Source organism: Monodelphis domestica, chromosome 3 (genome assembly GCF_027887165.1).
Source record: "Monodelphis domestica isolate mMonDom1 chromosome 3, mMonDom1.pri, whole genome shotgun sequence".
NCBI lineage: Eukaryota > Metazoa > Chordata > Mammalia > Didelphimorphia > Didelphidae > Monodelphis > Monodelphis domestica.
In genome coordinates this window covers 180,193,114-180,209,087 of record NC_077229.1, presented here as the reverse complement: position 1 = coordinate 180,209,087, position 15,974 = coordinate 180,193,114, and the positions used below count along the sequence as shown (strand labels likewise).

Here is a 15,974-nt window from a genome sequence, read left to right as displayed (position 1 = left end):
ATGGAAGTAGGTTACAAGTGTTCCAGCATTTGGAATAGGTAGACTGATAAGAAGAGTGTTAGCCAAGGAAGAGAGTTTTCACTTTGATAAATCCAAATCATAATGAATAAGGAAATGGAAGTGAGTTTGTCAGTCATAAGGAAGGAGAGTATCAATTGATGTAGTCATACATTTACTCAAGAATCAAAGAAAATCATATTACTTACCAATTTGCTTTCTATATTGATCAACGGGAAGTTTTAAAGTGGAAGCATCCTTTCTACCCATCTTGGATCTCTAAAAGACCTATGCAAAGGAAAGAAAAAAAATCCCAAAACATTAAAAAATTAAAAATATTTCACATATGAAATAAAATTGTCTATGGGATATCTTTGTAAGCAATGCCGAAAAATTATTTACACTTTTTTTCCTACAGCATGGACAGTTTATGTGGTATTTTATTGAATGTCAAATGAAAGAGAGAGAGAGAGAGAGAGAGAGAGAGAGAGAGAGAGAGAGAGAGAGAAAGAGAGAGACTCTAGGGTATTAGGTCTAGCAGGGGTTAGTTACTTAGCGAGTCTTTTAGCTTCAGTTTCCTTATTTATAAAATTAGTATAATAATTGTTGTGATGGTCAAGTAAGATAATATTATATAAAGGGCATTGTAAACATTAAAGAGCTTCATAAATAGTAACTAAAATTGTTATTTCAAACATATCAAAAGGTATTTTTATTTAACTTCTGTTAGTTATGATGGTGAAAAATGAAAAATACTGACATCCAATCTTCTTATGATCCTAACTAGACCTAAGTCCCTGGATGAAAGATACAAACTGTCACAGGATTGGTCTTTGAAGCTTTTGCATTTTCATAACACATGCCAAAATTTGGGTTTCATTGCTTTAATCTTGACAACTGAAACCTACCTCCATGCTAGTACTTCAGTTTTCTTAATATATACATACATACATGCATACATACATGCATACATATATACATATATATATTTCTATTTAAAATTGCAGAGCTTTTAAATCTAATATTTATACTAAGGTGATAATTGAAAATTGAATTCAACAGAAACTTGCAGAACAAAATAAACAGAGTTCAGTTTCTTTAGTTTTTTCTTTATTTTCTTTTTCCTTCTTTTTCTCAATTTTCTATAGCCCTCTGTAAATAAGATTATGTATCACTTTCAAAACCCAAATACAAAATATAATTTTATTAAAAATAAACAAAGAACATCAAAATGTAATAAATACTTACTGTTATCATTATTGTTACCATTATAGAAACTGTTAATAGTGAAAAGTATTTAATTTTCATTATGGGTACTAAATTAGGATATAAGCAAAATTATTTTCTTTTTATGAAAAAAAAAATCACTGAAGGCTATTTAAAGTTAGTCACAGAAACCCCCTTGTTTATCTGTATAGTTCAAACTGTCAGTGCATCAGATATCTAGAACCTCTAAAATGTTGTGACTTTTCTTTGTTCTTCAAAGCTATGTGGTAATCATCATTTATTTCTACTACTTTGATGGTTGGATAGCAAACTCCCAAGAAACCCGTGGAGACATTAGCACATACAGCCACAATGTCTAATAAGACATCTATTTGCATAAAAGATCAGCCACAATTTAAAATGTGTTGTGATAGAAGTGAAAAGGGAATAAAATAACAATATTAGTATGTATAAAACCAAGATTGTTTTCACAATTTAATTCTCTAGGAACTGTGGAGCAGCACCTTCCCTTATAAAGAATATAACATTTCCAGAGGAAGTAACTTGCTATGAGCCAAAGATAAACTAAACTATGGATTAATAAGAGCTAAGTTATCATTTATGAAGTTTATTGTAGTAACAATTTCATATGTAACTATTATAGATTTCTAAAGAAAAGAAAACCAGTAAGTTTTAAAAATAAAAAATGTTCAATTTAAAATAGAGTGAGACACCTAAAATCATTTGGTTAGCTTATTTTTGCTGTTAAAATATTTTTATCAGTTATCAATATACTCATTGGTTATAATTTTAAGGTTAAATTATTATTATAGATTACTATTTCAGTAACACAATTTTTACAAAACATGATATATATTTTCTAGAAAAATATCTCTAGTGTTTGAAAACAACACTGAAAAAGAGATTCCTATTTAGCAAGTTTTTAATTTACTTTACAAAAAATATAGAAAAATGACTAAAGAAACTTAAAACATTTATGCCTTTCCTACTTCTAGATAAAGTACATAATTCAGATGTATATACTTAAATTCCCATCAAAGGATATTAAAATTAACATAATCCTGAAGAACAAAGACAGGGATTGTGAGTTATCATTTCTATTTCTTGTATCAACAATGTCCAAAATAAGATTGTGGTGGTGTGTCTCTATCCAATGAAAGACAAAGTTACATTCCAAAATAAGATAGCAATGTATTTGATATTTTTTAAATAATAAAAAATGAATTTAAGAAATTCTTTCAACATCCTATGTGATCATGAACATCTTGAGATTTAGATACTGACTACTTGAAAAAGCAGTTAGAATGCTTGCTACATCCAACTCAATATATCCTAAAACTAAAACAATCTAGAGAATAATAGCTATACCCTGTGAAAGGATGACATGCAAATTTGTAAAAATTAAAGTTAAAGGAAAGGGAGTATATGCAGAAATCAGAGGAGAAACTGAGGAAAAAACCACCCACACACAAAAGAAATAATAGCTAACATTTCTAAAGGGCAAATTTAAAAAATGATAATATAAATCAAAATGATATGTATCTAGAAAAACATAATATTTCCACATTAATGAAACATTAGAGAACTTAAAATAGAAATCAAACAAACTATATATGAGTGGCTAAAGGGGATAAAATGACACTCAGAATCATATAAAATTTTAAGTTAATTATTTCAAACATTTAAAAAACAACCAAAAATAAATCATTGTTATATACATATATATAACATTGATTTTTTATTTATATATATGTAAAATAAGAGAAAAAACACAGAACAACGTATCTAATGAATAACATTGTAGAAATGTCCAATAAAGTATTAGTAAGGAGAAAATAGTGTCATATCACAAACATTATTAACTATGACTAGTTGGAAATTATAACTGGTATACAAGGTTTATTCAATATTAAGAAAACATAGCTGTCCAGAGCAACGTCAAGAAAAACACAAAAAATTATGATATGATTTTTGCATAATGTTTTGACAAGATATATCATTCATGTTAAAACACTAGAAAACATAGGAAAGGAATAAATGAATCTTTCTTTAATATGATAAGTAGTATTTTTTTTAAAACCTAGTTTTATCTGAAACTCTGATAAACTAGAGGCCTTTCCAATAAGATTAGGGGAAAATCCAGGTTGTTAATTATAATCATTCCTACTCAGTATAATGCCAGAATTGCTAGCTATAGCAAAGAAAAAGAAAATGAGAAAATAAGTGTACACAAAGAGAAAACTAAATTAGTTTTTTGCAGAAATTATAGTTAATATAGACAACTATAGAGTAATGATATCAAATAGAAACACCAACTTAGAAACACCAAATTAACATAATGTATGATTTATTGTATTTGCATTTTTATTTATTTTCTTAAACATTTGTCTATTGTATTTTAATGTGGTTCAGGTTCTCTCTCTCTCAGGATGAGTTTTACACCTCTGTCCTAAAGAATTAACTAAAAATTAGCCAGAGCAATTAACTTCAGCAAAGTTGTAGGAAATAAAATAAAACACATAAATTATAATTGTTTGTGTATATTACCAATAATATCTATTAGAAAGAGATATAAATTCCATTTAAAATAACTATAGAAAGCACACAATATTAAGGATTCTACTTGTCAAGACATACATATATAGGAATTGTATAAATACAACTATAAAACAGCCTATACAAATAAAGATAGATCCAAATAATTTGAGGGTTATTATTCCTGGGCAAGCCAAGCCAATATTATAAGGATGATACAACCTAAATTTATTTAGTCAGTGCCATGCCAATTATATTTTACAGCTAGAAAAATAAAATTTACTTTTGAGAAAGAAAAGGTCAAGATTCTCAAAAGATATAATGAAAAAATATTTAGGAAAGAAGACTTTTCTCAGTATCAGATCTCAAACTGTACTACCAAGCGACAATCATAAAAAAAATTATTTGATATTGGTTAAGAAATAGTACAAGATATACAGAAACAAATCCTGTAACCTATTGGTAATAAACCCAAAGATCCTAGCTATTAAAGGGAGAGGTTAATAGTCAACAAAAACTTAGGGAATCCTGGAAACCAGTCTGGCAGAAAGTAGGTATAAACCAACATCTCACCAAGATAAACTCCATATTATATATTTGGATATAATCTAGACAATGAAAGTGATATCATAAATAATTTAGAAGGGCAGGATCAGAAATTACATAGCTAGGTATATACCGCAATAATTTAATTGACAAAAAGAAAACTTTCATATACACTAAAATATTTACAGTGGCACATTTGAATTGGTAGCAAAGAACTGGAAACAGAATTCCACTAATTGGTGAATAAGTAAACAAACCGTGGTATAGGAAGGCAATGAAATTTTACCTAGGTTGCAAGAAGCAACAAATATAATAAATACAGAAAAGTTTAGAAGTACTTATATGAACTGATACAAAGTGCAGTTTATACAGTGCCAGGAAACGAATTATTACAGCAATGTAAGCAGAACATTGAACCAAAGAACAATTGAAAATGAATATTGCAGAAATTATAAAGAATCAATTTAGCCCCAAATATGAGAAATAGATAGCCATCTCCCTCCTATTTCCCTAGAGAGGTACAGATATAGAGTACTAAATATAAGTCAGATTTGTTTCTATGTGTTGATAGATTTTAGTGAATTATTTTTTTCTCTTTTCTTTTTAAATATTTGTTGTTGTAAGGGATGGATCTCTGGTATAAAATGTAAGGATACAATGGGTAATATAGGGAATATAAAAGCAAAAGATTAATATTTTAAAGGAAGCTATTATAATTCTTTTTTCCATCCCTTTTCATTCTTAATTAACTGGTATGTTAGAAAACAATCAAATAAATTAATAACCTTTGATGTGTTAATTGGCTGACTACTAATGGTTCAATGTGTTACCATTTGAGGGGCAATTACATTGTATAGTGAGTACTTCAAGACTAAAATTTAAAGTCAAATGTTAAAAGGATATATGAGAGAAATATGTACTATAATGTCATAGAAAGCCAGATAAATAGAATGCATTTTTCAAATCCCAAGATACTACACCATAGGATTGAAAGAGAAAGTTTGGAGGCAAGTAAAAAACAAATAACTTAATAGCATTGAGCAGCAATTTATTAAATTTAATACCAAAAAACACTCTAAATATGGTTTATTTTTCATTTCTTTATTCTTTATTTTTTTGGAAAATGTTATTTAATTAATTAATTTAGAATATTTTCCCACGGTTACAAGATTCATATTCTTTTTCCAACCCTTCCACAAACCACAGGGTTTTACATTTGTCATTGATCAAGACCCATTTTCATACCATTGATCACAAGGGTGATTGATCATTTAGAGTCTATATCCCCAATCATATTTCCCATAGACCCGTGCAATTGAACAGTTGTTTTTCTTCTGTGCTTCTATTACGACAGTTCTTCCTCTGAATATAAATAGCATTCTATCTCATAAGTCCCTCAGAATTGTCTTAGATCCTTGCATTGCTGATAGTAGAGAAGTCCATTACATTCAATTGTACCACAGTGTTTCAGTCTCTGTGCAATGTTCTCCTGGTTCTGCTCCTTTCATGCATCAATTCCTGGAGGTCATTCCAGTTCACATGGAATTCCTCCAGTTTATTATTCCTTTGAGCACAATTGTATTCCATCACCATCAGATACCACAATTTGTTCAGCCATTCCCCAATTGAAGGGCATCCCCTCCTTTTCCAATTTTTTGCTACCACAAAGAGCACAGCTATGAATATTCAGTCTTTTTCTTTATTATCTCTTTGGGGTACAAACCCAGCAGTGCTATTGCTGGATCAAAGGGTAGGCAGTCCTTTAGCATCCTATAGGCATAGTTTCAAATTGCCATCCAGAATGGCTGGATTAATTCACAACTCTACCAGCAATGAATTAATGTCACAACTTAGCACATTCCCTCCAGCATTCATTACTTTCTGTTGCTGTCATGTTAGCCATGTGTGAAGTGATACCTCCAAGTTGTTTTGATTTTCATCTCTCTGATTATAAGAGATTTAGAACACTTTTTCATGTGCTTATTAATAGTTTTTATTTCTTTTTATGAAAACTGCCTATTCATGTCCCTTGCCCATTTACCGATTGGGGAATGGCTTGATTTTTTGTACAACTGATTTAACTCTTTATAAATTTGAGTAATTAGACTTTTGTTAGAGTTTTTTGTTATGAAGATTTTTTTCCTAATTTGTTGCTTCCCTTCTAATTTTCATTGCATTGGTTATTGCTTTTTGGTTTTGTTTGTACAATTTTTTTAATTTAATGTAATCAAAATTATTTATGTTACATTTTGTAATTTTTCTAACTCTTCCTTGGTCTTAAAATTTTTCCTTTCCCAAAAATCTGACAAGCATACTTGTCATACACATTCTGTGTTTACCTAATTTACTTACAATTTCCTTTTTATATTCAAGATAAACCCATTCTGTGTTTATCTAGGTGTAGGGTATGAGATGTTGATCTAAACCTAATTTCTCCAATACTATTTTCTAATTTTCCCAGCAGTTTTTATCAAATAGTGAATTTTTGTCCTAAAAGCTGGAATTTTTAGGTTTATCATAGACTGTCTTGCTGAGGTCACTTACCCCAAGTCTATTCCAATGATCCTCCCTTCTGTTTCTTAGCCAGTACCATATTGTTTTGATGATTACTGCTTGATAGTATAGTTTGAGATATGGTACTGCTAGTCCACCTTCCTTCACATTTTTTTTTTCATTATTTCCCTTGATATTCTTGATTTTTGGTTCTTCTAAATGAACTTTGTTATAGTTATTTTTCTAATTCAGTACAAAAGTTTCATGGTAGTTTGATGCATATGGCAATAAACGAGTGAATTAATTTGGGTAGGATTGTCATTTTTTTATATTAGCTCATCCTACCCATGAGCAATTAATGTTTGTTTTTTTTTTTCAATTATTTAGTCTAGTTTTAATTCTGTGGAAAGTGTTCTGTAGTTGTGTTCAAATAGTTCCTGTGTTTGTCTGGACAGATAGATTCCTAAGTATTTTATATTGTCTAGGGTGATTTTAAATGGAATTTCTCTTTCTAATTCTTGCTTCTGAGATATGTTGGAAATATATAGAAATGCTGATGACTTGTGTGAGTTTATTTCGTATCCTGCAACTTTGCTAAAGTTGCCGATTATTTCGTCTAGATTTTTAGTTGATTCTCTAGGATTCTTTAAGTAGACCATTGTAAGGGGTAAATTATCATCTGCACAGTGATACCTTAGTCTCCTCATTATCTATTGTAATACCTTCAATGAGCATGCTTGTTTCAACTCCTGATCTTATTGGGAATGCTTCTAAATTATCTCTATTTTTTGGTTTGATCTATCCTATTTTCCATGGCTTCCAGCAATTTAATTTTGGTATCCAATTGAGAGTTCCTGTCTTTTAAACTTTTGTTTTCTTTTTGAACTATTTCCCACTTTTCTTGTCAAAACTCTTCCATCTTTCTCATAAGCTCCGATTCAAATTCTTCAAGAGCTTGTGGCCAATTTCCATTTTTTAAAGAAGGTTTGGATGTGTTTGCTTATTTGTCATCTTCTGCTGTTTTGTTAGTATGGATTTTTTTCTTCATGAAAATTATCCAGAGTCAAAGCTTCTTCTTGTTCTTCTAGGTGTTTGGAAGTTGTTTTTCCTGGGAATTGTTTGCCATCACTATGCTGGTTTTTCCTTCCCTTTCTAGTGAGAAGTCTGAGTGAGAAGGGCAGGATCTCTGTGTATGGAGCTAAAGAGCATGGTTTTTGCCTGAGGCTACCTCTCATGTCCCTCCAACTTCTACTGTTTGCCACCCTTGTCTTTGCTATCTCTGTGCTCTTCAGCCTGCAGGGGTCTCATGATGCCACTTGCTGATTCTAGCATGAGCTGTCTCTGACTCTGGCTCCAAAGATGGGTTGGGGGATGATTGATCAGTTCGAGTTTTGCTGAAAGCTATTTTAACCCCTTATCGTGTGGAAAAAGCCAAATCCCATGTACCTTCAATGCTGTGACATACTGTGGAGTCCGTTAATTGATATGAATTTGGTGTTTTTGGCCCTTTGTGGTAGTCTATATTGGTAGGTGATGAGGAGAGGAAGAGCCCTGCATCTACACTGCAGCCATTTAACCTGGAAGTCTCCTAAATATAGTTTATTTTCTACAAGTGTTTAGGATGAACTACCAATATCTGGAATGTATTCTTAAGCTTTTCATGTGACATCACAAACAAAACATCCTTTCCTATTCCTGTTTGTTACTAAGTTGGGTAGATCACTGGGTTAACCCAGTAAAGCTCACTCTTCCATCTGTCCTTCCTTGCTTCCTTGTTTCCTTCCTTCCTTCCTTTCTTCCTTCCTTCCTTCCTTCCTTCCTTCCTTCCTTCCTTCCTTCCTTCCTTCCTTCCTTCCTTCCTTCCTTCCTTCCTTCCTTCCTTCCTTCCTTCCTTCCTTTCTTCCTTCTTTTTTAATATAAGAAAGACTATTATTATACCACTAGATCAGATAATGCTATAAATACTTTCACTAAAGGTCAGAGCTGGAAGGATGCCTTTTCAGTGATGTTGGACTGTATGGGGAAGGAGATAGGGAAAGTAGCAGAATGGGTAGTGTAGTTAACAGTGTAAGAGCAGCATGCAAAGGTAAGAATGGAACATTGGAAGAAGACATGATTGGCAGATGAAGATCATTGGAAGAGGAGGACCATGGGAGAAGAACAGTGATCTGGGAGAATTCCAAGAGGAAGTCTGGGCTTTTGAGATTTGATTTCAAGGTGAGAAGAGGTTTCTCATTTTGTTGGAAGTCAGACAAAAGCCAATTGATAGATATCCCAGAGAAACAGCCTTGAGACCTTTCATAAAAAGGAGTTTACAACATCCAGATACCTCTGACAACAACTGAAGAGGAAATTCAGGTCCTGTCAGAACTTTGGGGGCCACAGACTCTATGGCAGTGGAGCCGGGCTTTCCCCCAGTCTAATACCATCTGCCTTACTCTTGCCTTAATCCCAAATATTTTAATTTAGATTGAGAGATAGCAGGCAAGGGAGGTGAATTCCTGATTTTGCTCTGAAGCAATCAGAAAGAAGGGCCTCATTGGGACTTAGAGTTAGAGACACTAATAACCTCAAACCGACCCCCCCCCACTTTCAGTGTTATTAAATTATTCAAATTGCAGTCAGATTGAGAAAAGGGATTGGTTCAAGAAGCTTTGAAAAGGCCAACTCTCTGAGGTTACCGATCAGTCATTGTTGAGTGCTGGTCAGGATCCCCTGTCCACTGAGTCAGCGGAGGAAGTGAGGGGGAGCTTGTCTTCCTGAGTGGTTGGTGCCTGGGTATTTTGGGGGTACCCTCACCATCATCTTTTAGGGGAGATCCCCCTTCAACTCACCAATACTGGCTTTCCACGAGGGAACCACATTTTCCTGAATTATACAGTCTTTTACCACAACACAGGAAGAAAGAGTGAGAGAGTACAATAGGAGTTATTCTACATGGACTCCTACCTTTTCTCACTCATCTGTTCACAAGTAGTAGTTTCCTTAAGACCAATTAATACCATCAACCAAATTATCGTTACAACAGTACTAGGAAATGTATAAGAGGGAAAGACCAGAAGCAATGGAAAGATTGAATTTGAAAGACTATCTCAGGGGAAGGGGAGATGGAACTCAGATACCATCAGGGGATGGTATTGAACTTTCCAGCCAAGCTCAAAAAGGCAGCTGTTGGGAAGCTGAAAGGTTCTTTGCTCCATGAGCTGAAGGGAGAGGTAACTACCCTTTGCTGTGAGGATACACATCTTTTGATTCTTTTTGCCTGAGCAACAGAAGATCTCATCTTTAAACTGAAGACACCTTTAGGATAAAGACTTTTTTCCCTTAGAGGAAACCCAGAGCTTATTCTAAAGAGGATTCAAACCCCTTTGGACCATCTGTATAGGGAAATAGCTAGGGATTTCCTTTTTCCTCTGTTCTCATTACTCTTCAACCCTTTTAACCTAAATAAATAAACATCTTGAGTTTTACTGGAGACTTCAATCAGATTCAATGTGTTAGGAGGGGAACTTCAAAGAGTATCATTTAAAGAAGGAAGTATGAGGGGAATTTTACTTACCCTTTCAATCCAGTCAGAACTGACTCCCATTTGTTAACAGCACAACTTGGGAAAGGAGAGGAAGGAAGTGGTGTTACTTTATATTTATTCCCCAAATATCTGGCAACTTTGGTTCCTTCACAATTTTCCAAATAATACAGAAGTCATTTCCAAACTCTCAGGGATACCCCCAGAAATCTGAGGCATAGCAGTAAGCAGTCGATTCTAGGAACCTAAGTTATAAATATGTGATAATTTGAGAATATCAGGTAAGAATCTGGCTAGGTACAAAATACAGTAAAGGAGAGGCAGGAAGAGTACTAAGAACTGAAGAAATTTTTAAAAAGCTTCAAAATAAAGCTATATTTAATTCTTTTTCCCAGATACAGTAATATAATAGGGAGAGGATTCTAAGTACTACCCTGAAACTGTTAGTGTACCTCCTTCTTAACTACTTTGCATCTAGCTACTATTATGTATAATATTGATCTTATTGAGATATTGATATTGATGGCCACTTGATATTTTTAGCCTAATGATATCAGGGAGCTCTAATTGAAGACGATTGATGAATTTGCTGGATGCAGCTTAATCCAACTCCTTTTTATTTATAATTAAGAGAAAGGTAGAAATAGAGTACGATCTATTAAATCTAACATTAAGATTTCTAGCTATAACCCAGATCTCCTCTGTCCCACAAGGGACTGCTTCTTTGTTCACCAGGGTGAACCTACACTGATCTATCCTTACTATCTAAAGATTAAATATATTTAACTAAAGTTATCCTAATAGATGATCTTAAATATATAAAATTCTCTTAAATATATATACTTCTCTTAAATTATCTATAAAATTTCACCAGCTTCCTCAACTAGTTGTCAATAAATGACAGTTAGGATTAGTCTCTTCTCAATAGGGTGCCTGAAACTGATGCTGCTTCAGTGAGAGGAAGCAGTTCCCCCTCTTGGCTGCTTTTCTCTCTCTTCAAGAAAAGCACTCACTCCAACCAATATTCTTCAGATGAAAAGATGTTTCTCCAATTCTCCAAAGTCACAGATTGATCAGAGCGAAATCTCCAGCCACCTGCTCAAAGTAAGTAAGCTTCAGAGAGTGACCAGATCTGTCTTATCAAGCAATTCTTTTAAAGTGACCACAGATAATTCTTTCTTTCTCTGCTTACAGGAGCCAAAGTAAAATTCAAAAGACTTTCTTTAGACTAAATCCTTACATCTAAGTAGGTTAATTAGCTAATTAAATTCTTATTCTACAACACTGCCTTAAATTTACTTGTTTCCACATTAGAATTCAAGTTCCTTTTAAATAGAAATTATTTAGTTCTTAGTATTGTATCCTCAGCACCTAGCACAAGGCTTGGCAGAAGGAATATGTCTAATGGATGCTTTTTGATTGACTAAAAAAGGCTCTGCAGATGAGAAAAGCTGAAAATGTAGAATGAAAAAACAAAATGGTTTTATCTGGTGTGCGTGCAGGGGGTGGGGATGTAAAGTGTATGTGTGAGAATGACCAGAGGTAAAAGACTCCTAGGTTATGAAGTAGGGTGTGAAAGAGAAAGCTATCTCAAAAAGGAGCTTAATGGAAAGGACCTAGAGGAATTGGAAATGGAAAAAAAAATAACTAGGAAACTCCCAGGTCAGTGAAGCATCATAGCCCTTGCAATTATTTAAAAAAAAAAAAGGTTATTGAGGGTATGGAAATGTTAAATAAGGTTCTAAATCTACACTTATATGGCTCTTCCCACCAATCCATGCTCCTCCTCTTAGGGTTTGCTCTTATGGTTTTCTTAAGCTCTTCTTATCCACTCCCTAATATAATCTAGACCCCCAAAACATCTCTGACTACCTAGCTACCTCAGATTGTCTTTAAAAGGTTGAGGATGCAAGACTCGCAGATGTACTGAGTCCTTACCCAAAGCCTGGGGTTGGCTTCCTAGCTAAACTCAAAGTCCCAGGTGAAAAAATTCTTGGGTTTACCTTATCCAAGTTGTTTTTGACAGATTGATCTCTGTACTTCAGGGAAAGGCAGGTGTCCTCCAAGGCAGCTCTTCAACCCAGAGTAAGAGCCAGCGAATGCCAGAATCAGTGAGTAAGCGAAGGGCACCTCTAGATTGAGTGAGGAGCACCTCTAGGTCCTTGGCAGCTGACTAAGACAATGAGAGACCTACCCCTGAGAAAAACTAGACCTGAAACCCCAACAGGCTGAAGTGTGTAGACTGTGGGTGGTCCGAGGAAGATAGCACAGAGAAGTCAAGAAGCAGCAGAAGCTGAGGAGATTCGAGAGCTTGTCTCAGGAAAAATCCTTGCTCCTTACTTCCATACACAGAGAGCCTGCCCATCTCACTCAGATTTCTGACTAAAAAGGGAAACACCACAGTAATGGCAAATAGTGCAGAGAAACAAAAACCTCCCTCCACCAATAAAAAAACAAGAAGAATGGGTTGAACCTGGAAAATTTTTATAGAGGAAAAACCCAGGCTACAGAGGAAATAGAATAGGAAATTCAAATTAATGCACCAAAACCTTCCAAAAAATGGATATTGTCCACAAGCTCTTGAAGAATTTAAATTGGAGCTTAACAAAAAGATGGAAGCCAAAAATGACAATCCTACCCAAATTAAATTACTTATTTAGTGTCATAGCCATTGAACTACCAAAAAACTTTTTTTACAGAATTAGAAAAAATATATAACAAATTTTATTTGTAAGAACAAAAGATCAAGGATACCCAGGGAAACCATTAAAAAAAATGCAAAGGAAGGAGGACTTGCAGTCCCAGATCTCAAACTCTACTATAAAGCAGTAGTCATCAAAACAATTTGATACTGGCTAAGTGATAGAAAGGAGGATCAGTGGGACAGACTTGGGGTGAATGACCTCAGCAAGACAGTCTATGATAAGCCCAAATATTTGTTATGTTTTTTTTCTAATTAGGTGAATACAGAATAGTATAATTGTCAGTTCTATGGGAAAGAAAAGACTTAAAAACCAAGAAAGAGCTAGAAAAAAAATCACAAAATGTAAAAATCAATAATTTTGATTACATCAAATTAAAAAGTTCTTGTACAAAGAGAACTAATGCATCCAAAATTAGAAGGGAAGCAATAAATTAGGAAATAATCTTCATAACAAAAACCTCTGACAAAGGTTTAATTACTCAAATTTACAAAGAGCAAAATTATACAAAAAATCAATTCAATTGTACAAAAAATCAAGCCATCTCCAATTGACAAATGGGCAAGGGGCATGAATAGGCAGTTTTCATCTAAAGAAATCAAAACTATTAATAAGCACATGAAAAAGTGTTCTAAATCTCTGATAATTGGAGAGATGCAAATCAAAACTACTCTGAGATACCACCTCACACCTAGCAGATTGGCCAACATTACAGCTATGGAAAGTAATGAATGTTGGAGGGGATGTGGCAAAGTTGGGACATTATTTTATTGCTGGTGGGGCTGTGAATTGATCCAACCATTCTGGAGGGCAATTTGGAACTATGCCCAAAGGGCAATAAAAGACTATCTGCCCTTTGTATGTCCCTGCCATAGCATTGCTGGGTTTGTACCCCAAAGAGGTAATAAGGAAAAAGACATGTACAGAAATATACATAGCTGCACTCTTTGAAGTGGCAAAAAACTGGAAAATGAGGGGATGCCCTTCAATTGGGGAATAGCTGAACAAATTGTGGTATCTATTGGTGATGGAATACTATTATGCTCAATGGAATAATAAAGTGGAGGAATTCCATGGGGACTGCAACAACCTCCATGAAGTGATGCAGAGTGAGAGGAGCAGACCAAGTGTGACAAGGAAATCACTTTACACAGGGTTTACACAAGGAAAATATTATACACAGAGACTGACACACTATGGTACAATCAAACATAATGGACTTCTCCATTAGTGTCAATGCAGTGATCCTGAACAATTAGGAAGAATCTACAAGAAAAACCACTAATCACATTCAGAGGAAACACTGTGGGAGTAAAAACACCAAAGGAAAACAACTTCTTGAATACATGGATTGAAGGGATATAGTTGGGGATGTAGACTAATTGAACATCCTAGTGCAAACATCAACAACATGAAAAAAGGGTTCTGATCAAGGACACAAGTAATAACCAACAAAATTGCACATGGACGACAGGAAGGGTGAGTGTAGAGGAGGGAGGGAAATAATGTGATTATTGTAACCAAGGAATAATATTCTAAATTGACTAAATAAACTAATTCAAATGGGAAAAAAATGATGGAAGACTTCTTGCAAAAAAGTGGGAAATAGTTCAAAGAGAAAATAACAGTTTAAAGGACAAGAACTCCCAATTGGAGAAACAGCTGGAACTCATGAAAATCAGGACAGACCAAACTAAACTGAAAGGGAAAACCAGTCTTTAAAATCCAGAATTAGGCAATTGGAAGACAATTATCTTGCAAAACAGAAAGAATTAATAAAGCAAATTCAAAGACTGACAAAATAGAAGAAAACATAAAATATCTCACTGAAAAGATGAAAGATCAGGAAAACAGATCAAGGACAGACAATTTGAAAATCATTGGTCTACCTGAAAAGCCATAAATAAACAGAAATGTTGAAATCATATTATAAGAAATTATCCTGATATTCTTGAACAAAGGGGAAAAATAGACATTGAAAGAGTTCATAGAACACTCCCTACACTAAATCCTTAAAAGACAACTCCCAGGAATGTAAATGCCAAATTAAAGATCTTTCAATCTAAGGAGAAAATGCTTCAAGAATCCAAAAAGAGAATATTCAGATACCAAGGATCACCAATCAGGATCACAAAAGACCTGGCAGCATCCATACTAAATGACCGCAAGGCTTGGAACATGATATTTAGAAAGGCAAGAGAATTGGGTCTTCAACCAAGGATCACCTATCCATCAAAACTGACTATATACTTCCAGGGGAAAGTGACTATATACTTCCAGGGGAAAGTATGGGCATTCAACAAATAGAAGATTTCCAACCATTTGTAAAGAAAATACCAGAACTAAGTGGAAATTTTGATATCCAAACAAAAGATCAAAGAAAACATGGAAAGGTAAATAAGAAAGGGAAAAGGGGAAAATGTTTTTGTATTCAAACTTTATTTGTTAAGGACTACAATGAGATCAAATTATTTATATTAATATATGGGGAAATGTTATTTTTAACTCTAAAAAATAAAATTCACTATTACAGTAAATAGAAGAATCATTCACAGGAAGAGATTGGGGTAATAATTGTGATAAGATGATATGAAAAAAAGAAAAAGGGGGGTTATCAAAGATGGCACCAAAAGATATTTGAAGAAATAAAATAAACAGGATAATCTTCATATCACAAAGATACGCACAGGAAGGAGAGGGGGAGAATACTATTAGAAGGAGAGAAGAGAGTACTAATAGGTAATTCTTTAACCTTACTCTCCGTGTAATCAATTCTGAGAGGGAAGAGCATCTAGATCTATTGGGATCATGAATTCTATCATCCTACAGGGAAAGTAAGAAGGGAAAACAAAAGGGGTTCGGGGGAGAGGGAGTACAAAAAGGGATGGAAAAAGAGGAGGGAGGGAACTTAACAGACCCTAAAAAAAGAAGGAAACAAAAATGGAGGG

At 33.9% G+C, this 15,974-nt stretch overlaps 1 protein-coding gene across 10 annotated transcripts in view; it reads right to left on the bottom strand.

The window, feature by feature from the left end:
- Positions 1-15,974, bottom strand: part of TRIQK (triple QxxK/R motif containing) — a 172,003-nt gene that overhangs the window by 86,079 nt on the left and 69,950 nt on the right. For all 10 annotated transcript variants that reach the window (XM_007488104.3, XM_056823325.1, XM_007488102.3 and 7 more), the window contains one exon: positions 207-285. In XM_007488104.3, the coding sequence (XP_007488166.1) occupies positions 207-267 (61 nt within the window). In that variant the 5' untranslated portion in view covers positions 268-285. The remainder of the gene's footprint in view (positions 1-206; positions 286-15,974) is intronic.